Source organism: Apodemus sylvaticus, chromosome 23 (genome assembly GCF_947179515.1).
Source record: "Apodemus sylvaticus chromosome 23, mApoSyl1.1, whole genome shotgun sequence".
Classification (NCBI taxonomy): Eukaryota; Metazoa; Chordata; class Mammalia; order Rodentia; family Muridae; genus Apodemus; species Apodemus sylvaticus.
In genome coordinates, this window is record NC_067494.1 from 34,954,871 (window position 1) to 34,978,930 (window position 24,060).

At 40.8% G+C, this 24,060-nt stretch overlaps 1 protein-coding gene across 1 annotated transcript in view; it reads left to right on the forward strand.

Moving 5' to 3' along the window:
• Esr1 (estrogen receptor 1) overlaps positions 1-24,060 on the forward strand; it is a 347,754-nt gene that overhangs the window by 274,363 nt on the left and 49,331 nt on the right. Inside the window, exon 6 of the mRNA XM_052169737.1 lies at positions 14,255-14,393. Within this exon, the coding sequence (XP_052025697.1) occupies positions 14,255-14,393 (139 nt within the window). The remainder of the gene's footprint in view (positions 1-14,254; positions 14,394-24,060) is intronic.

Genomic DNA, 24,060 nt, shown 5'->3' on the forward strand with positions numbered 1-24,060 from the left:
TCCTTTCTTCCTTCCTTCCTGCTTTCCTGCCTTCCCTCCCTCCTTCCCTCCTTTCTTCCCTCTTTCCTTCCTTCCTCCCTCTTCTCTCTTTCTCTCTTTCTTTCTTTCGTTCCTTCTAATCTTGGTAATCCTACCCAGTTCAGACACACCTACATATATGGCCAGAAACACTCAGGAGAAAGGCCTTTGCTGCCTCAAGAGGTGCATATACCTTCATGTTGGTGTTACCTTGTTGGTAGCACGCTGCTATGGAAAATCTAGGAAACCAAACAACTAAACGGCCTTAGGGCCTTCCAGTCTTTATGAGCAAATATATCTGTGGTCCTGTTGTCATCTTTGGGAAGCACTGTGGTTGGGATCTCATCCACCCTGAGGTGGGGGCTATGCAGAGCTAGAAGGAGGCTACAGCACCTCTTACCTCCCAGATAATCAGCACTCGTGGACTCCGTGGGTCTGCCCTAGTCCCCACTGGGTTTTCAATCATTATTTATTTACCTGGCAAGATCAACCAGTCTTATAAAAGAAGCCAAGAGGGCATAAAAGAAAAATATTACTTATGGCCTCTTTCTAGAATCCTGTGATTCTGTTTAGCGATTGCTGACTTCATGTATTGGGAGACAGAGGTGGAATCAATCATTTGTATCCATTTTGGTGTTGAAATTTATGTAGGGATGATGTGGACAGGAAAAAGTATCTCTGACCAAAAGGAAGAAACCATCTTTTCTCAACAAGCCCCCCAAATGCCGTATGCTCGTAGGGCCCAGACTTGCCTGTCACCTCTCCTTGATATTTAGACCCTGGCTTGTCTTTTCAAGTAGCCACTGATGGATGACTGTCCAGTTTCATACTCAGCCTGCCACAGACATCTGTGTTTTGCCTTAGAAAAGTCCCATTATGACATGAATTTTGGTAAAATTATGGAATAATCTGCCACTTAAAAAAAAAATCCTAATGAGTTCTAGAGTTATTTGTCCGTGGCTCATTGTCAAACACAGGTGTTCCAACACAGGTGTTCTAGATTTTAATTCAGGTGTGTGTGTGTGTGTGTGTGTGTGTGTGAGAGAGAGAGAGAGAGAGAGAGAGAGAGAGAGAGAGAGAGAGATAGGGAGAGAGAGAGAGAGAGAGAGAGAGAGAGAGAGAGAGAGAGAGAGAGAGAGAATGACGCCCTCATTGAAGTTATGAGTTTGCACCAATTTTGGTTCCAGTGAGGGATTTGGGTGCATCAAGAATGGGGGGAGTCATCACTGTTCCTTTGGGGGATGCTCTCTCTAGACAGGAGGATATCTGCTTCGCTCTCGAGGTCTCTGTGTGGTCAACATTTGTAGTGTTTATCCTATCACAGTGTGGAGAACTCAGGCTGATGTCAGAAGTCTCTGGAATGCTCTGCTGGTCTGCTTCAGGACAGACAGGGAAATGAATGTTCCCCGGTACAAGTGCTCGCTGTGTTTCCAAACGTAACCAGCCTGAGTTTGTGAGCTAACGCCGACTCACTCGACAGCGGCTGTCCTTCCTGCCCATTTGACAAACACTTAAAAGGACAATCTTCAGTACTCCACTTTCTAGCTTATTAATAGTTGTGTCCTTTACCTTGCAATCTACTCTCAGAAACTGGAAAATAATTTCTTTTACTCCCCCCATTTCTCATTTAAGCTGAAATTGGTTTCTTTCTTAGCTTGAGGTGGGTGGGGGTGGGGGTGGGTGGAATTAAGCTCTAGTTAATACAATTGCTTTTGCTGAATCAAAAAAAAAAAAAACCTAGTTTATCTTCAAGCTTTGGTACATCAGGGTAGATGGCTGCTCAGTCCCTCCCAAGAGGATTGAGACATGAGATATGCAGAATCTCCTAGTGTCTCCATAGAATAATTGCAACCAATTCAAGCAGTAATAGAACTGTTTATTTGGGGATGGGGGAGGTTTTCAGTCTGTTTGGAAAATTGGGAAGCTAGGAGACACTCATAAATTCATCAGCTTCTCCAGAACTCTTCTCAAATGCTTATCGTCATGACAACCATCTCTTCATAAACCAAGGCTCTGCTCATGATACAGATGGGGTTGGTGGCACGGCACTTTTGCCATCTGCTTTGTTTTCTCAGAGGGACATTTTTTTTTTGGTCCCCAAGTCTGATGCTCAGATCTAAAAGTCTTGACTCACTTTCCCCTGGGGAGGGAACACAGATGTAATGGTCATGCTTCTCTCTAGCTGAACTATTTCTTTCCTTGCCCTTTGTCATATAACTTAGAGTACATGGATTTAAAAATGATTATTCTCTCCTCTCTCTCTCTCTCTCTCTCTCTCTCTCTCTCTCTCTCTCTCTGTGTGTGTGTGTGTGTGTGTGTCTATTTTGGTACCCCTGTCTCTAGCTCTGTCTCTGTCTCTGTTTCTCTCTCTGTGTGTTTGTCTCTGTCTCTAGCTCTGTTGCTCTATGTCTCTGTCTTTCTCTGTCTCATCTCTCTCTCTCTCTCTCTCTCTCTCCCTCTCTCTTTCTATTTGCATGTGTGTATGAGAAAACAGTCATGATGCATATTGGAATGACTTGGTCTGGTATGTACTTTTTACAGTGTGATATGATATGAAGCACTTTGCAGAGGGATAATACAGTCAGAGTGAGGCGGGTATAAGGTAGGAGTGTGGCAGTCATTTCTGGAAGAGGCCAATGACCTCTGGGATGCTGTTGTTGCCTCTCCCAGGGGTGTGGCTGCATGTGATCTGCAGTGATGTCTGATATTTTAGCTGACAGAAAGGAGCACAGTTAGGAAAGGGATTGTTTCTCTGATAGAATTTGGAGAGAATTAGCCACATAAACAAACAAATATGTACATGAAGGATGTAGTCCAGGGTCCCTTTCTACCCTCTTCACTTATATATCATTTATATATTCACTTATATACCACTTTGTTACAGATTCTGGGGTTGCAATTTTTACAGGATGATTCCTAGTATGCCTCAAACTTAGTTTTTCTGGCAGCAGAATGAAAATCTATTCAGCCTTTGAAGAACAAAAGATGTACACTAACCATGAAATTTATGTGGTTAAACTGAACTGATAAATAACAGTTACAGAAATGCCACATGAAATCACTATTTAAAATACAACTAATTTATCACATTGTATTATAATTATTGTACATATGCCACAGTTCATAATTGGAAGCATTAAAATCTTGGAAGTTGTTTATATTATAGCTCCATTTTTTCCTATTCTAACCAGAGAAATTCTATAATTGATATTCTAGACTAGAGGTAATTTATTTCCATATGGTGTTTTATGACCTGTTGATGTGTAAACATAGTAAAATATTGGCAGAGTGAATAAGATTTTATCACAATATGTTACATACAGAGAGAGACAAGAGACAGAGAGAGACAGAAACAAAGAGAAGCAGAAAGACAGAGACAGAGAGAGAGAAAGACAGACACAGAGAGAGAAACAGAGAAAGACAGAGACAGAGAGATGAAGTCAAAGACAGAGACAAAGAGAGATACACATAGAAAGAGACAGATAGTGAGAGATGCAGAAAGACAAAGACAGAGACAAATATAAAGAGAGGCAGACAGAGGCGGTAAAGAGGGCGGAAGATGATTAAGCAGCATAGGAAGATATCTAAAGCAGGAGAGGCTGTTGGAAAACTTTTGATGCGCTTTAGAGGTTAAGTCTAATAATTTCTCAAAGGAGCATTAGAAGGAGTGTGGCAAAGAGTGACGCTGGAATAGAACCCATGCCCAGCAGCAGGAAAGCAAATTTGCACCTATTTTCATTTAGGTTAAATAGCCATGATATTATGCCTAACACCTTGTCAAAAGAATACCTACCTTTGGAATTTAATTTATATCTTATATATACATCCACATGCAAGGTCCAGAAAGGGCATATAGACATCTGTTGGATTTTTTTTCTTTCTTTTTTTTAGATCAAATTAGGAATTAGTGGAAATGCCATAAACAGCACCATATCTATTCATTTTAAATGTTCCATAGACCCATCGTCTCTAAGTACATGTGTGTACAAATGACTCGCAGAGTAAATGATAAGAGTTTTCTGCCTTGTTATGAAGGAACTGGAAGTGATGTCACAAAAGTCTGCTTCATATGATTTAAAAGAATACATGATCATTTTCAAAAAAACATAACCAAGGCTTAAAAGTTTAGGAACTGAGGAGATAGCTCATTGGCTAGCAAGCGTGAAAAACTGAGGTTAATGTCCTAATAATGTTCAGTAAAACGCTGGGCATGCGGATACACACAGTTATTGTTACTGTTACTATTTACCATCATCATCATCATCATCATCATCATCAAGTGTGCGTATGTGTGCACATAATGAATATATCTGGGTGCCCACCAGCCATAGCACATATATGGCAATCAGAGGACAACTTTTTAGGGTAGTTCAGCCGGTAAAGACACTTGTCCCACAAACCCAATGACCTGAGTTTGGATTCCTAGAACTCGCCATTAGAATGAGAAAACTGACCGGAACTCTTTATTTTTTTTTTATTTTATTTATTTTTTTTTATGCAAGCGAGTTGCCTGTCAGTTATGCTAATCCTTGTCAGTGATGTAGTCCTTGTTACTAGGCTTCAATGCCAGGGCTTTAGGCAGGCTAGGCTAACCTTCTCCCATCAAGCTTTTTCCCAGCCTGGTGGTATGGTTTGAGAATATCCACTTTAGGACCGTCATCTCCTTCTCTGGCATTGGTTGCTTGGCATTTGCCTGCAGAACATCACTTTGTCTCACTAGGACCCTGGAGGCCTAGAAGTCACTGGAGAAAGTCTTTCTGTCCATCCCAAGGCAAGTGAAGAATACCAAACAGTATAGAAGGGTGCTAGACTCCATAGAAACCGCCTCCTGCTTACTGCACTAGTGCTGAAGGCAACAGCATTCCGGGGACATCGATGTAATGAAATGCTTTGTGTTTAATAAAACCCAAACTATGCTCTCTTTTCTTATTTTTTCCACATATATGTTTTTTAGGCAAAATATAATCCATATGCTTTTGTTCCCTTTGGTTTAAAATCTTGAGAAATGTTTTGTCAGAGCTGTTTGAAGTCCAGGAAGTCTTTTATCCTTTTTATTAGATTTTTTTACATGTATGCATAAATAAAAATAAAAAGAAACAGAAAACAAGCTTTTGAGATCACGAAATAGAACCACTGCAATTGCTCAATTGAATTAGACATTGTATGTCTGATATATTTTTTTAAATATTTTTATTAGTGTTTGCAGCCTGTCAGGATCGGGTAAGGGAGAAAGTAGTGGTTCTGGTGTCCTGGGACATCTGATAACTCCTTTTATTTTGTAATAATCCTAACTGGTAGGCAGTCCCTCTGGCTTCTACAGATGGGAAGGGCTCTCAGCATCTTAACCTTGAGTTGATCTACATTTTGTGGATGGGAAATGCTTTCAGATCTCAAGAGTCAGCAGAATAGCGAGCTGGGTCTACTTGACTTTTTGGTTGATAGTCATTTCATTATTCCTGTCCTTCTCACTCTGCTGGGGGTGGGTGAGTTGTCCTGGGGGGTGTTGTATCCACATAGTCAAAAAGTCCCATGTTGGGAGGAGACTTGAAAAGAGCTTAGTCATTATATCCAAGGATGAAGGCTAGCATCACCAGAAGAAAGAAAACATCTGCGGAAAAGGCAGTGCAAACATCAGTGGTGAGGCAGGAAGTGCTCACCAGTTATGGTCTTCTGATCCACAATATTTATAAACAAGAGCTTATTTATTTTATTGTGTATTTTGGGGGTCTGTGTGCCCCAATTATTTTCGTTTTAATGGTGGTGGGGATTTGATAAAAAGTTTTACATGACATTGATTTGGATGATGAAATGAATTTCTTCTTGTTTATTTAAGGACTTATTTCATACTTTTAGTTATGTACATGGGGGTCTGTCTGTGGGTGGGTAGGTACATGTGAATGCAATGCCCACAGAATCCCAGATAGGGCTTCGAATCCCCTGAAACTGGAGCTTACGGGGTGCTGCTCGGTGTGGATGCTGGGAACTGAACTCTGGTCCTCCGCCTGAGCAGCAAGCATGGCTAGCCATTGAGCTATCTCTTCAGTCCCCAAACTCATGTCTTAAAGATTAAATTTCCAATAAATTACCGTGGGGGTCCATGGACTATGGTATGGCACCAACTCCCTGTTTTCTAGATTAAACTTCTAAAATGTACACTGTGAAGACTCCATTTGCTCTCAGGTTTTTCTGACGGGCTCTGTTTTATAGCCTTGTCTTAGTAAGTCCGGTCGCATTCAACCTACAGCTGTTACTGTGCTTGCCATGTTTCCTATTCATTTCTTCTTCCCTCGAAACGTATTTCAAGGCAGAGGAAGTGCAGCAGGCAGTTTCATAGCTGACATTTCCGAGAACATCATGGCCGCATCACCAAGAACATGATTAATTCATTTGAAGGTCAGAAAGCTAGTAGATTTGCCGAGGAATCCAACCACCTGGCTTCTGGTTTTGTAGACAGCTCCTCTCCGTGGAAATGCTACTGTTCTGTTCATACTGGGTTTGTACTGCATCTCTGCAGATTGTACCCCGTGGGTGCTATTGAGTTTTTCTCCTCACTGTGACAGGGTACTTGACAGAAACTACTCACAGACTAAGAGAAGTATTTAAGTAAATGGTTGAGGGGACATTAGTATGTTCTGGCAGGGAAGGTGTGGGTGTGGTGGCTGGAGAGGCTAGAACAGCTTAGCATGAGGCATTGGTACCTCGCTGTGCACTTGTTCTATCTTTGTTGGTCTAGAAGCAAAGAACTAGAGATGAAATGGCATCACATTCAAAGTAGACTTCAGCAACCTAGTTCTGCTACGTAGGGTCCATGTCCTAGTGCTCCACAGTTTCAGAAAATAGTACCACCATCAGGGGATCAAGTATCTAAGGGCATAATCCTGTGGGGAATGCTTTGCATCCAAATGATAAAGGGTTTTTTTTTATTTGATATATTTTTATTTACATTTCAAATGATTTTCCCTTTTCTGGCTTCCCACTCCCCGAAAGTCCCATAAGCCCTCTTCCCTCCCCCTATTTGCCCATCTACCCCTTCCCACTTCCTTGTTCTGGTATTGCCCTATACTGTTAAACTGAGTCTTTCCATAACCAGGGTCCACACCTCTATTCTTCTTGGACATCATTTGTTGTGTGAATTATGTTTTGGGTATTCCAATTTTCTAGGCTAATATCCACTTTTTAGTGAGTGCATACCATGATTGATCTTGTGATACTGGGTTACATCACTTAGTGTGATGTTCTCCAGCTCCATCCATTTGTCTAAAAATTTCATAAATTCTTTGTTTCTAATGGCTGAATAGTACTCCATTGTGTGTGTGTGTGTGTATGTATATATATATATATATATATATATATATATATATATATATATATCACATTTTTTGTATCCATTCTTCCGTTGAGGGATACCTGGGTTTTTTCCAGCTTCTGGCTATTATAAATAGGGCTGCTATGAACATAGTGGCGCACGTATTCTTATTACATGCTGGGGAATCCTCTGGGTATGCCCAGGAGTGGTATAGCAGGATCCTCTGGAAGTGATGTGCCCAGTTTTCTGAGGAACCACCAGACTGATTTCCAGAGTGGTTGTACCAATTTGCAACCCAACCAGCAGTGGAGAAATGTTCCTCTTTCTCCACATCCTTGCCAACACCTGCTGTCTCCTGAGTTTTTAATCTTAGCCATTCTAACTGGTGTAAGGTGAAATCTCAGGGTTGTTTTGATTTGCATTTCCCTAATGACTAATGGTGTTGAACATTTTTTTAAGATGCTTCTCAGCCATCCAAAGTTCTTCAGGTGAAAATTCTTTGTTTAGCTCTGTACCCCATTTTAAATAGGGTTGTTTGGTTTTCTGGGGTCTAACTTCTTGAGTTCTTTGTATATATTGGATATTAGCCCTCTGTCGGATGTAGGGTTGGTGAAGATCTTTTCCCAATTTGTTGGTTGCTGATTTGTCCTTTTGATGGTGTCCTTTGCCTTACAGAAACTTTGTAATTTTATGAGGTCCCATTTGTCAATTCTTGATCTTAGAGCATAAGCTATTGGTGTTCTGTTCAGGAACTTTCCCCCTGTACCGATGTCCTCAAGGGTCTTCCCCAGTTTCTTTTCTATTAGCTTCAGAGTGTCTGGCTTTAAAGATTTATTTTTGATGTGTCTGTTTACAAGTCTGCATCTTTCTGTGGGTGTGTGAACATGTGTTCACATGCATGTGGATGTCTGAGGAGGTCAGAAGAGAATGCTAGATTTGCCGGAGTTGGAGTTGCATGTAGTTGTGAGATGCTTAATGTGGGTGTGTTGAGTATTGAATTCTGGTCCTTTGCAAGAGTAGCGAGTGCTTTTAACTACTGAATCACCTCTCCATTCCCTCAAATGATTGCATTTGAACTTGGGTCATCCTGGCTGATGTCGGCCATTCAGGGCGGGCCATGAGGGCTGTAGATCGATCCCCTTCCAGTGGGAGCTGTCTGCTTTCTGCTCTACCATGATGTGAGGAGAGACCCAGCTACATACCCCTGCCACCACAAACGCTACCATGCCTTCTCCATCGTGATAGGTGACAACTTCAGAAAGTATAAGACATATGAACCTCACTTTCCTCGTGTTGCTTCTGCCCAGTGTGGTCCTGGCAATGAGAAAAGCAAATGGCGCCCATCCCACAAAGGGCTTCAGGGTTTTTCAGTCTCCATGGTTTGTATCCCATGAAATTAAGAAGTACAGTCCCTTAGTTTTCCTCATGTCTCTCCTGAAAAAACCACTTCAATTCATCATTTTTCCAAGACAGTGTAGAGCTGCCTTGAAGATATGCAGATTAGTCAAAGAACCTTTCCCTGAGGTTCTTTGTACATTGTGACATCATTTCTAAGAACCGACCCATAGCAAGAGACGGCAAGACCTGAAGGATTTAAGTTTATGCCAAGGCAAATTGAGCAATTTCTGTAGCAATGTAATACAGCCCACGGTGGAGCAGAAGGCTTCGGATCTTGTGAGGCTCACGGAAGGGGTTTGAAAATGTTGGAAATATTTTAATGCAAGCATGTGTGCATTTGCATGTATTTGTGCCTGTGCCTGTGTGTGTGTGTGTGTGTGTGTGTGTGTGTGTGTGTGTGTGCAGGTATGTGTGCATATGTGCCTATGGAGTCTGGTGGACAATCTTGGATGCCATCCTCAGGAACACCATCTACCTTCTTTGAGATAGAATCTTATTGGCCTGGCGCTTATCAATCCGGCTAGATGAGATGGCCAAGGAGACCCAGGGGCCTTCCTGTCTTGGCCTCTTCAGTGCTGGGCTTACAAGTAAATGCAAATGCAACCACACCTGGCATATTTCCATAGGTTCTAGAGATTGAACTCTGTTCTTTGTGCTTGCCACGGGAGCCCTTACTGACTGAGCTGTCCTTCTGTCCCTCTGCCCTCTTCTTTTGCAGTCAAAGGTAAAGGAGTAAGGGGAAGTACCCTGGAGGCAAACAGTCACTGTTTAGTGGAGGACAGAGTCAGGGATGTCTTTACTTGGTGTAGTAGTCAGCTCTCTGGCAGTGTGACAGAAGACCTAAGAAAATTAAACTGAAGAAGGATTTATCTTGGCTCATGGTATCATGGTGTCCATGCTCGGTTGGTTCTGTCACTGTGGGTCTGAGGTGAAACAGAATATCAGGATGTTGGGAGACTGGAGTGGGGCAATGTCTTCGCCTCATAGGCTTCCTCTATCCATTACCAATAGTCCATTAGCTTATAGACCCAGCAGCATCCAACCTATTTATAAAGTCAGAGTTCATTATTCTATTACTTCCTCAAAGTCCATTTCTAGCAACAAAACTTTTGACATGTGGCCTTTAAAGGACATTTTAAGTCTAAGTTATAATAACTGGTCTGGAAAAATAATCTGATTTTATATGTAGATGGCATCTTCCTGGGACAGAGGCTCCCATCAAGTCATTAGCTACAGCATAGCTTGTTCAGGGGTGGAGATAGATGTCTTGGGATATATCTGTTTGTTTCCAGTACATAACATCTTTGATGACTTTATTACTGGGCCTGCAAATATCAATCCATGCTCCCTAAACTTGAGGAAAAGTCAGTGCTATCTTTATTTCTGTTTTTATTTCATAAAATGAAAATTCTGACTGTTGTTTTAGTTGTATCTCAGAAAACTATCCTCACTCCTTTTATGTGAATGTGTGTATATGTGCATGTGGTATGTGTACATGCTCTTGTGTGTTCACATGTAAACTACATTTATGTGTAGTTAAGCATGAAAACATGAGCATGTGCATATGTAGGCCAGAGGTTAACATAGGATGCCTTCTTGATAGCTCTGTCTCTTTCTCTCTCTCTTTCTCTCTCTCTCTCTACACACACACACACACACACACACACACACACACACACATGCAAGGAATTGAAATATGTATATAAATTATTGGCCACATATATTTATAAGTAATATGTAATATGTAATAGTAACATGTGACATGTAGCATATAACACATAACATATAACATCATGGAACATATAATACAAAATATTTAAGTAAATACATATGTATAAACAATATATAAATATATAGTTTTAATACATAGAAAATCATTAGCTATAAGCTAAAACTACTCATGGACATTTGTCTAACATCAGAAATGCATTTAGCTCCTGGGTGGATAAAATAATATTGAGACCAGTACATTGGAAGGAAAAGTTCCACAGACTAGTCTGCCTTGACAGTCCTCACATTCACTGGGAGGGCTGATTGACAGTCTCTCTGGCAAGCTCCTCCCTGTCCTGTCTGAGGAACTTGCAGCTAACGCTTTTCAACAGGTATAATAACCCTTGTCTGCAGGCAATGTGCACAGCTGGCAACTGTAATTAAACAGAATTAAAGATGCCTATATTTCCCAGAAAAGCCCAGCAATCCTGCTGGCCTCTGACTGTACTAACAGACATATTCATAATCACCCTATTTAAATGGTACATGTGGTTGTGGGGAACTTCTTTGACTCCTAAAGATCATGGTGACTGCCAAGTCTGAATAGTAATTGCATTTTGAGGTCAAAGTTAAAGAATGTGATCCTGTTTAAATGTGAAGTCACCACCAGGAACCTGGCACTTGGTTTTTCCAGAGCTGATTGTCTCATTGCAGTTCTGAATATGTATGGGGACATGTTCAGCCCAAACCAGTGGGAATTTTTGAATAATTTATCCTAAGTTGATCAGGGCTGACAATAACAGACAAGGATTTCTTTGTTTCTGTTTGGTTGGTTTTTTTGTATACACACCAAAAAGTAAATATCCCAAGAAGCAAGAAACAAACAAACAAAAAACAAAACCCAAAACCCAATCAATGAAACAGACAAAAAACAAAACAAAACAAAACCCAAAAAACTGAAAGATCAAACAAAACCACCACTATCAACAACAACAAACAAAGAAACAATCAGAAACCTTGCATTTGAATAGTAACATTTCTGAGGGGTAAATTTAATTTACTGGTAAGACTGCATTAGTGCATTAGTGTTATGAAACTTTATCCAAACGACTGAAGAGATTACTAAGGAATTAAAACCTCACTGAGGACTCTCAACTCAATGTTCTGTTGAATTGAGGTTTGGTTTGGTTTATAGGATTAGGGACCAAGAAAGAGAACTGACAAGGTCTTGTTTCTCCTGAGCAAGGCTGGCCCCTTTTGACCTAATGCTTTCTAGACAAACAGCTATACTTGCCAGAGATGCTTTCTTCCATTCCTTCAGGCAGGCCTCAAATCAGATCCTGCAGCCTAATCACTACAACTTCTCTTTTCTTTTTTCTTTTTCCTTTTTAAAAATTATTTTCTATATTCTTTGTTTACATTCCAAATGATTTTCCCTTTCCTGGTTTCCCCTTCCCATAAGTCCCATAAGCCCTCTTCCCTCAGCCCTTTCCCCAACCAACCCCCTCCCACTTCTCTGTCCTGGCACTCCCCTACAGTGCTGCATCAAGCCTTTTCAGGACCAGCACCCTCCCCTTCCTTCTTCTTGGGAATCATTTGATATGTGAGTTGTGTGTTGGGTATTCTGAGCTTCTGGGCTAATATCCACTTATCAGCAATCCCCATCAAAATCCCAACTCAGTTCTTCATAGAGTTCTTCATAGAGAAAGAGCAATTCTCAAATTCATCTGGAATAACAAAAAACCCAGGATAGCTAAAGCTATTCTCAACAGCAAAAGAACTTCTGGGGGAATCAGTATCCCAGACCTCAAGCAGTACTACAGAGCAATAGTGTTAAAAACTGCACGGTATTGGCACAGTGACAGGCAGGTGGACCAATGGGATAGAATTGAAGACCCAGAAATGAATCCATGCACCTATGGTCACTTGATCTTCAACAAAGGAGCGGAAAACATCCAGGGGAAAAAAGATAGCCTTTTCAACAAATGGTGCTGGTTCCACTACGACTTTTCTTAAGAGCAGATCCATTCTGCCTCCTTTTGGTAGACTCCAGTTCTGCATCACACCAGTAGAATCTGCTCTTGCCAGAAGACGGTATTCGGTACTCTAATACCATATGCTGCACTGTCATAGACCCTGGAAGGTCTCAGTGAGGTAGTGAAAAGCACAGTAAGTTAGTTTTTTTTTTTTTAAAATAAGATTGAATAAAAATCCTATTTGGGTCTCTAATAGATATATAGTCTATCAGGATGTAGACTCACAGTATAATTAACTTGAATATCCAGTACCAAAAAGAACTGGTAGAAAATATGGAAAAATACTTTACAGTAGGAAATGAAAATTAAACCAATGTCAGTGTGATGCTTCTGAACCCCACTGGCATCTTTAAAATAAAAATGGCCGGGCTAGTGAGGTAGCTCACAGTGTACACACAGTGGGGGATTTAATAACTTGTTCCTCCTCTAGGGCATGTTCTCGCTTGCTTTCCAAATTCATCTCATTTTCCTCCTTCTGATTGTCTTCCTCTTCCTCCTTCTCCCGGTCCTCCTCCTCCTCTTGGTCCTCTTCTTCTTCATGATGTTTAGGCATCTACTGTCATTAGCAGTTAGAAAAAGCTTTAATTTCCTAATCAACCACCGGAAAACAAGGGTACACATCAGTGACTTCTCCAAGGCGTAACTGTGACATTACTTGTAGTCATCTGATCCATCCCCTGGTGATTTATTTGCATATGTTATCTCATTAGTCTTTGTCTTACATTTTATGTAAAAAGGATTATGGTTCGGTACTAAAACGAAGAAATGACTAAGGAGGTTGTTCCTACCTGTGTCCTAGTTTCTCCTTAGTCAAATAATTTGAGTTTATGGCACTTAAGTGTTTTCAATGAAATAAAAATGAAAAATAATAGCTATGTGAAGTTATTAGATATGCCTGAGTAGAATTTATTTACTAAGTACAAATTTTATAGACAGTTAATTGGGTTGTTTGAGTTAGTATATATTTGCAGATCTGACAATAAAGCATTAAAAAACATCTTTATAGACAAGTGGAAACTCACTGACAGAGCTAGATTTAAAAAAAAATATTTGCTTTTTCTATGAAGTGTGATTCTATTTGTCCCATCTTCCTCCTCTTCATGATGTTTAGGCATCTACCATATTGCCATTTGATCTAGCGTTGGAGGGGAATATAAGGACAGAGAAAAAGGAGGGAGGTGATTGGAGAATGGGTGGAGAGAAGGTTTATGGGACATATGGGGAGGGGGGATCTGGGAAAGGGGAAATCATTTGGAATGTAAACAAAGAATATAGAAAATAAAAATATTAAAAAAAGAATGTTTGATCAATTAGGATAGATATATTTCCCATGTTTACCAATTTATCATTACTATTTCCCATAAAATTCTCCTATTTTAACACTGTTTTCTATATATTTCTTCAATTTTATCATATTATTGTATGTAGACCCTCTATATTTTCTAACAGTGGGCTTTAATGTAATAATTACATATACCAGTTAGCTTGTATGTAATAATCATTTTACTTAAGTTGTCATATAAATAAAATGATTTTATTATAAAAATCTTTTAAGAAATAAAATATGTAACATATATATTTTCATCCATATTTGACAAAAAAAAAGTTTTAATTCCTTATTCAGCCATTAGAAAAAGGGGCACACATTCATGATTTTTCTTTCTTTCTTTTTCTTTTTTTTTTTTTTTTTTTGCTGTATTTACTAAAAAAAATCAGCCTACTAGTTCATATCACCAGTGATGATTACATCCTTTTGGAACTAAGCGAGGCGTTCCTTGTTTTTCAGGCTTTGGGGACTTGAATCTCCATGATCAAGTTCACCTTCTCGAGTGTGCCTGGCTGGAGATTCTGATGATTGGTCTCGTCTGGCGCTCCATGGAGCACCCGGGGAAGCTCCTCTTTGCTCCGAACTTGCTCCTGGACAGGTGAGTGTCCTGGCTGTGACTGGAGAAAGATCCTCCGTAACAAAGGTCCATATTCAAGGAGTTTATCCAGTAGTCCACAGACTGCCAAGGAATTGTATAGTCACATCTACTTTATGAACACGTATGTCCAGGGAATGGTCAGCAGACATGTCTGTGGAAAGCTAAGGCTAGACAGATGTCTGCTTGCCATCACCTTGACATAACCTGAGTGTATGAGTTACACATAACTACAAACTGTAAGTTTTCAACTCTACCTTTATCTTCTGATATATGTGTATATCCGTATATTTCTTAGTGCTTTTACAACCCAACTACGATGGCCTATCAAATTCTATCTCTAATTTTTCGTTCATTGCAATGAGCAAATTTGGCTTGAGAGTTCTGAAGGCCATTTGCAGTTTTAGGAATTTTAGTTTTCAGCTATCCTGTTTAACATGTTACACTGGGATGTCTTGGACTGTGATAGTTTTTTTTTCTTTAATAATTTCTTAGAGTAATAGGTTTTAGATATATTTAGAGCAGCCTCCCACCAGTGGAAGCCCTGCCCAGGATCAGCTGCTATGCTTAGTTGTCTAGTTGCCTCCTGTAAACATTACATCACACCCAAAGATGCAGGAATCACACCCAAAGATGCAGGAACCACACCCAAAGATGCAGGAACCCACTCCTCTCCATTTTGTACCAGAAAAGGAGCTGAATCTCTACACCTGTCAAGGCACCTGGAACAAAGTTATAGCAATATTTAAATGAGAGAGAACTATGGAAGTTGCTGATTTCTGCTTTAATGTATTAATTTAACTTTTAGGAAACAGTGATGATACTTCCCTAGAAACATATTTTTTTGCCCATAAAACATTTTCCCCAAACACGAAGAGAGGCCACTAGCCTTTTTCCTTAGACATACATCTATACTGCTATACATCTATACATCAGTTCTGCCAGACTGTGGAGATGTCTTTGTAATGGTAGACACACGGCCCACTTGACACTTCTCTACCCTCCCCTTTCCATTTTCATTCTTAAGTTTTTTCATTTTTCTTGTCATTTATTTTTTGACCTCTAGACTGGCATGTGCTCTCAGTGTTTAAGCTTTTGTGTGTTCACATCTGAACTGCTTGCTTCGTGAATGCCTTTCGTGAATGCCTTTCTCACCCTCTTCTACCTCTACCTCTTCTTAGGTTCCTATGTGCTATTGCTGAGATTGCATTTTGCCTGTGAAGTACTCTCACTTTACCTCACTCAAGAAATCCATGATGCCCATGAAGGGATGTCTCCTGGGAATTCCCCAGCCTCTCACTTTTCTTTCCTTGTATTTCTGCTGGGGCTCACTTCCCCATCGTGTTTCAAGGAAGTTGATTCCTTTCTACCTAAAAGTAAAAACATCCAGAGTTGGAGTTTCAAGTCATCCTAGATGAGGATTTCTCAGCCTCTACATGGTTACTGTCCCGGGCCATTCTTTCTCAGGGTTGGAACTTATTTTGTGTCTTGTAGGGTTTTCATAGCACACCAGGAAGCTAACCACCTAAACACTGGTAGCATCCCAAAGTATGACAGAATATTGTGTGCTTAAACACTTTAGATGTCCATAATATGGGATGACTGGAGAACATATTGTGGAAAACTCAACTTCTCTAGATAGTCCTATGTCATTGTCCCAGATACATCGGAGATTCATACCCAATACTGGAGTCATCCTCTTTCTTATCGATTCTGATTCTTGGTTTTTGATTCTGTCTTAGTGTGACATTACTGCGTGGATACATTACAGCTTCTACTTCTTCCATTAACAGACTGTCTAGTGATCTGTCAAGTGTTCCTCTGAATGGTTTATGAATTCATACCTACCAGTCGTCTCCAGACCATGGCTGAAGCCCTCTTTAGATGCTCATCTTCCATTTGTATACCCCATGTCCTGATTTCTTATTTAAACACCTCTTTCCTTGAATCTTCATGCAATGTCATCAGGGATGATGACACTCACCATGTCACATAAGCTGTGACTAAACTCATGATTCCACTGCCACCCACCCTCCCCCAGGGTAAGAGCTTCACCAGTTTCTTCCACTGCTCCGGAAAGCCTCTCTTGTTAGAGACTTATCCACGCTTTAAGGCTCAGCCCCGATGCCTATTTGGCATAAAACTCTCAGTTTTCTGCTCTTTAGCCAGAAAGACGGCCTTCTTTTGCCTGGGTTCTCTGCGATCAGTTTCTCCTTCCTCTGGGGCCTCATCCTGCCAGTGACTGTGCGCCACTGGATCTACTGGCTCATAACATTCTTATGGTCCAACCAAATTTCAGCCACCTTTGTGTTACCTCCAACGTACAAAGTCTCCTGTGAGACCCACAAAATACTTTGTAGTGGCCCTGGCCGTGGTCGTCCTGGTAGCAAGTCCTCAGAGGACTCACCAGGTTGATAGGTATTTCCACCATCACTGGCATTGAACTTGCTTGTGTCACATTCTGGCTCAACAACTACGGGCTCATTCCTTTATAGTCTTTGCAGAGATTAGTATTGATCTGTTTTGTAAGAGTTTTTTTCCCCCTTAATTCACTGTTACATTTAGCTTGTGATTATATTCCATAAACCTCTTAAGCAACTTCTAAGTTCCAAAGGGATAAACAATGAATCTCATTTTTTTTCCTAGAACCAACCAATTATTTAAGACCTTACAATCACAAATACTTAGAAAATGTGGGCCTGGTGGCACATTGTTGGGCCATAGACGGTGAGACAGGAGACTTTTCAGTTTGAGGCCAGCCTGGTCTACACAGTGTGTTACTGTTTCCAAACAAACAAGTAAACAAAATATCCTTCCTTAGGTCTGCTTATACATAATGACAAACTCATTTTCTATTCTAAACAGATGTTAGTAATAATTAAAGTGCCTAGACAAAGATGTTTATTTAAATATTTCAAGAAGATAACATTTGATCCGGAACATAAAGATCCTATATTCTTCTAATCTTTGATAATGGGTTCAATCTTATTCAACTTCAGCATTGTTTGATTAGCTCCTTAGTGATTGCTGATGACAGTTGTGGGTGAGTCTGATAGATACATCCTAATAACAGTATTGTGAGCAGAAATCCCTTAGAATCTGTATACCCTTGAAAGTTGCTCTGAGGGTCAGCCTATAAATGTTATTGCTCTACAGGATTCCAACCTCCATTAGGTTAGGTTCAGTTACCTTGTTCTTCCCATCAAAATAATAAACATCTTAATAACAAAATGTAGATACTTAGAAGTTTCAAAGTGGTTGGTTAAGAGCTGACAGGTAGGGACCAAGTATTAGCATCTTCTCTGTGTTGTGCCTTTGGGACACTACCTCTATAAGGTGAGCCACAGCCAAAAGGACATTTTTCAATTGCAAAGAAGTAAAGGAGACAGTGTTGAATCCTATGTATCCCTGTAACCCAGGGGTTACCATGGTTGCCGACCAAAGATGGAGCGTTATCTACTAATGATCACATACATTTTTTGTTTTCTTAGGTTTCTCCTGTTAACCCAAGTGTTTGTGTCTTATAAGGCCATCAGAGGAGAGAATGCCCCCACCCTTTCCTTGAGTCACTGAAGTGTTTATATTGGCGAGTAGGAGTTGGTGTTTTTGAAACTAAAACCCGGTGTGCTGTCATCCCACGTTCACGATCAGAGGGCAGGATTCCTAACCAGTGTCCATATAAAAGAGAATTATTGCCGATTTACTCCCTGATGACAGCCCACGGTATCTTGATTCTGCTGGGTTATAGCTTTCCTGGTAGCCATCAGTTTGTCAGCCAATTTTTTCCTTGCCAGGGTCCATCTGCCCACCAGGCCTGGTCCTTCCCTGGATCCCACAGTAATGAGGGCCACATAATTTGTGCCATCAAGTTTTCTTGTGAAAACCAAAAAGAAGAAAAAGGTTATTACAATGTATATTTTTTAAAAAAAAATGTGTGTGTGTATGTGTGTGTGCATATGTGTGTGTGTGTGTGAGTGAGTGAGTATATGGTGTATGTGTGTATATATGTGCGGTGTTTGGTGTGTGTGTGTGTATGTATGTGCAGTGTTTGGTGTGGTATGTGTGTGTGCATGTATGTGCGGTGTTTGGTATCTGTGTGTACACGTGCGTGTGTGTACGTGTGTCTGTGTGTCCATGTGTCTGTGTATTTTATAAAAGGAAAGTTAAAGATAATAAGAATTCCTGTGAAAGTAATCAGGAAATGGAGAGAGCTCATTTTCCATTCTAACACCTAATCCATTGGTGTGCTTTGGCACTAGAAAACACAAACTATGCCTTCTGTGTCTCCCGGGAATGAGCCTCTTCTTTTAGTCCCACATGCAAGCTCATTCTAGAAAAACAGGCTGAACACAGTAGCCCATGTGTTCTCAGTGCATTGCTCCTTGTGGGGTCTCTTGGCGCTTGCCGGAGTGAGGTCGATGTCTCTGGAAGGCAGATTCAACGTGAGAGGACACAATGCTAATTGCCTGTTCCGACGACTGTCCGGTTTCCAAGGGGCTGTTTTGCTGGAGCTCTCCGTGCTCACAAATTCTGAGAAATATTTGTGGATTTCTCAGGAAGCCAAAGCTCTCTCTTTTGATTCCCATTCACTCTCAGAGGGGAGAAAAAATGATTCATACATCTGAAAAGCAGGGACTAATTCAACAAGCAGAATTCTACCAAGCCTCTGGCCAGAGCGTTGTTTTTCTAGCTCTTTCCATTGCTCCCACATCAGGAGGCTCTGCCTGCAGGAAACAGTACTCTGAACAACAAAAAGTTCTTTTGCTTGTAGGCATGAAATGGGAATAAGTTCCCTTCCCTTAAGAGAAAAACAGGTTGCTCACCGAATAGAACACTCTGCCTTTTCTAAGAAAGAGCAGTCTGTTTTCTGATAATAAATTCATTTCAAGTGGAAAAAAAACCCCACCTCATTTACTAGAAACAAAAGCATTCTCATTTTAGAGTTAAATTTTTTTTCCAGAAAATTACAAATGAAAAAATGTGCAAAAATCCCTGTGCAATGCTTCCAGCAATTGTGTTGGCCTCCCCCCCCCCCTTTCCCATGTAAAACTTCATTAAATTCTTTGTAGAATTTTCTACTGGAAATCATTAAAGACATATTGTTCTGCAACAAGTTAATGAATTCAGAATGGGATCTTTCCACATGAGTTTTTAGGGTACGAGGAGACATGCCTCCCTTTCTGCTGCCTGTTCAGAAGGGGGTCCCCAAGTAGTGTATACTGTAGGAGTTGGGACTCCCACCAGACACAGAGGAGCAGGAGAACAGGTGATGGGGGAGGAGAGAATGTGGAGAAGGAGACACTTCCCAGCAAAGCTGGTCTCCAGTATGAGATGGCTCCAATTACTGCAGTCACTTTGCCCTGGGCTCTGCCTCACTCTTGGAAAGTATTGACAAAGGCCCTGGACACCACCACCCCCCTTTGCCTGCCTGTCTTGGCCTCATTTGTGCCCAAGTTGCTCATTGCACAACATGTAAATGTAGTAAGGGACCAGTCATCATTAGCGTGATTACTAATGATTGCTAAGTCAACGTAGCTATAAATTTAGAAAACCCCATTCTGCTCATCAGCCTTTTCCTCTCCATTTTTTTTGGAACTGGATGGGAAAGGGAAGAGAAAAGATGTATGTGTTCAACTTCTTTCATGTGAATGGGCCGGCCCCGGCTTACCTTTGAAGCTGTGTTTTGCTGATTGCATGAGACTATAGGTATGAACACATTTACTAGTTCATACTTTAGCCTGGAGCTGTTAGCTAGTTATGCTTTCTGTGACTCTCGTCACTGAACAGGTAAAACTAATTGATTATGTCCAAAAGTCTTTTGTTGCATGTCTGGACAAACCATAGGGCTAGCAACTGTAAAAGTGCCACCAACAGAAGGGAGAAGTTAGCCGTGAAGATGGTCTCGTCAATAAAAGGCTTCCTACACAAACATGAGGACTTGAGATCAATCGCTAGCACCCACATAAAAAACTGAGTGTGGCAGAACCTCTAATCCTGAAGAGATGGAGACAAGGGACTCACTGGTTCGCTAGCCTTGCTAAGTCAGCGAGCTCTAGATTCAGGCATAGACTTTGTCTCCAAAATATAAGGTTGAGAGCAATTGAGGGAGATACTCAACATGGGCTTTGACCCTCTCCTCCCAATACATCTTCATTCAAAGTGTGCACCAGCGAGAACACACACACACACACACACACACACACACACACACCACATCTAAATTTAGAATCACTAAATAGACAAATCTCTAGACATGCCTATAAGGGGTGAATTTATGGAGGAAGAATCGCCCTAAATGTGATGGGCACCATTCTCTGAGGTGGCACCCCTGACTAGATAAAAAAGACAAAGCCAACTGAGCCCCAGACCCATATTTTACTGGTTCTTCTCATCAATACTGTTACCTCTGATAAAAGAGTAATCAAATTATCTCCTGGACTCAAAACAACTGAACCATATTCTTTTCATAGGTCCTACATATGATGTAGGTCTACATATTAATAAAGATTTGAGATATATACATAACGGTATCTCAAGAAAACTCAATTTGATCATCCAGACCAAATCATGAAAGTACAAGCAAAGACTCTACTGGAAATAGTGAAAAAAAACAAAAAACAAAAAATTCAAACCGAGATTTCTTCTTAAAAACAAAAGCAATCAAGCAGCGCTGTGTTCCAGAAGTATTAAGCCACGGGTGTTTAAAGTCCTTAAGGGAATTAAGCCCGTAAGCAGTAAGGATCCACTCAATATATGTAATTGTTCCTGGGAAAGGACAGAATCCCAAACAAAGCCTTAATCCTGTGTAGGAAGTTAATTTGGCTTTCCTTGAATTTTTTATATGCTGCTTTGTTTTTAGTTGCAATGTATTTTGAACAATTAAACATCTGCTAAATTGAAATCATATTTTCACTGTCTAATTTTAAAATACACTAACATTGTTTAAATCATAACTACCTACACAAGGACCACCAAGTCATTTTGCCACCATATGATTTTATTACGGTTATTTCTTTTCATGTTGATATAGTAAAGGGCACTTTCATCCCCCCTCCCCCCAGCATAGTAGCATGGGTTGACCCAGAAAAGGCATGCAAGGCACATTTTCTGCTACTAAGCCATCCCCTAGTCAGATCATTTCATAGACTGAGTGCTACCAAAGCGCAAATATAAGAGACATTGGCTACTCTGGAGTCTATGATGTTTAGAACTAAATTTATCTCAGTTCAGTAGGTATTCATGGAACATAAAAGCATACTGTGATGGGTAAGTTTGACTTTAGGCTTGATAGGATCTATAATCTCTAAAGAGACACATCACTGGTCATGTCTGTAATGAATTATCTAGAGCAGGTTAATTGAGATGCATGAATTGCACCATTCCCCAGGATGGGGTCCTGGACTATGTGACCTTGGACTTTACACCCACACCCATGTTCCCTGAAATAATAACTCTGAAACTTCTTATATACGAGTAAATGCCTAGGCCAATAGCTTGGGCCTTTTCCTGACTAGCTCCTAATTTAATAACAGGGACATTTTATGAATGTCACAAAGTTGGTTACCTGGTCCTCGGTTTCAGGTGACTGTCCTCCTCTGTGTCTGTGGTGAATCTCTCCTAAGCCTCTGACACGATCCCAGAATTTCTCTCTCTCCCTGATGGATGTCCCACTTTCTAATCCTGCCTCAGCTCATTGACCACAGGTTTTTTGTTTTATTGACAGGAAAATATTTCCACATAGTTCACAACAGATAATCTCTACAGGGCGAGGTTAAAGAGTGGAAGCCACGCCTCCATTCTTCTTGTACCTCATTTGATGTATGTCCTACCCCAAGAAATGTAACCTTCTGTGATGAGCATGACCAAATATACTTTGGAAGAATGATTTTTTTTTAAAAAAAAAAAAAGTGAAAGCCAGGAGAATATGAGCAGCCATATCTTGCTGCATTCCTGACTTTGGATGCAATATAGCCTGCTGCCTCAGGCTCCCTCCACCATTCCCAAAACTGTGAGCCCAAATCAATCCTTCTTTCTCTAAGTTTGCTTTTGTTTGGCATTTTGTTGCAGCAAACACATGAATGACTAGTAGATATAACCACGGGATTTTGCACGATACTGGAAGGTACAGAAAAGGAGAGAATATTAGAGATAGACATTTACTATCTAGTAATTCTAGTGTGCAAATGATTTGCTCAAAATGATTGATCCTTAGATCTCAGAGTGCCCATGACTAGTTTATCTTCCTTTATCACTTCCTGACGGCCATGGAGTCTGAGTGAAAAGCAATCCCCTCTTTAGCTGCGATACATTGATTCCTTCTTGATATCTCCATGTGTTTAGCATGACTATACTCATTATACGTGCATTCTGCCTTAAAGTATACCTTAATACACAAACACATACACAAACCCAACTCTAAAGGACAGAGGGTTCTTCTATGTTCGTCCTTATGAGGCTGACAGGACGAAAGAAAGGATGCTATCCAGTTTTCTAAGGTAGGAGACTGTAATTCACACGGGTTTGAAGTATCACATAGAGTAGATTGTTAGTATTTCGCTGCTTTATTGTGATGCAGTAATGGGTAAGGACCAAGTATTTCTGGTGCCACGTCTAGAGAGTTGCATTGAGTCAGTCACTATTCTACTATGTTGTATTCATTTTCTCAAATAGAAAAGAGATATTAAAACCAAACTCTCAATGTCTTCTTTGATTTTACTCTACAAGAAGGAACTAGTTGTTTTTTTTTAATGTGCTTGCATGTGCACACCACTGCCATAGAGTCTAAGGTCCATCTGTTGGTGAGACAGTGGAGAAATCATGACAAGGGAAAATTTCTAACTGCATTGTCAGTGTGCCCAGACACTCGGTAGATATCTGGTATCCACCCTACCCTAGAACCTGATACTCAAAGTACTATAAATGTTCACAGTTTGTCAAGACCAATTTAACAACTGTGTTAATGAGGCTGTGGATAGCCTTGGGCAAAGCAAAGTCTAGGAGAAGGCTTGCTTCAGTGTGGGTGTGGTAGACCATGCAGGAAGGACAGCTTCCAGGCCAGTGGACAAAGTATATGGGACTATTTTCCTTCATCCCTTCCTTCCCTCCCTCTTCCTCTTCCTCCTCTTCTTCCTCCCTCTCTCCCTCCATTTCCCTTCCCTCCCCTTGCTCCCTTCTCTCTTCCTCCTCCTCCTCCTCTTCTTCCTCTTCCCTTCTTCACTCTTGCCTCCCTCTTTCCCTCCCTGCCTCTCCCTGTTCTTCCTCCTCATTTTCTTCCTCTCTCTTCTTCCATTCCTTCCATCCCTCCCTTACTCTCTTCTTTGCTCCCTCCTTCCTTTGGGGTCTGCTTTCTGATAAGGTTTTTACCATGTAGTATATGTTGACCTCCAGTTTACATCCCCGCTGCCTCAACCTCACAAGTCCTAGGATTACTCGTGAGCACCGCACTTAAGTGGGAAATGCTGTGGATGCACTGGGGAGGCAGGAGAGAGAGTAATGGCTGGGGGGTGTTGGACAGGAGTTTCCCTCGCATATGATTTGCTTAAGGTTGGGGTGATATCCTGTGGATTGTGTCAAACTGAAAAGCAAAAAAACTTGGAGGTCAGAAGAGAGAGCAGACTCGAGGGTCAAACTTCTGAGTGTCACCTCCATGGCTATAACTGTGGAGTGAAAA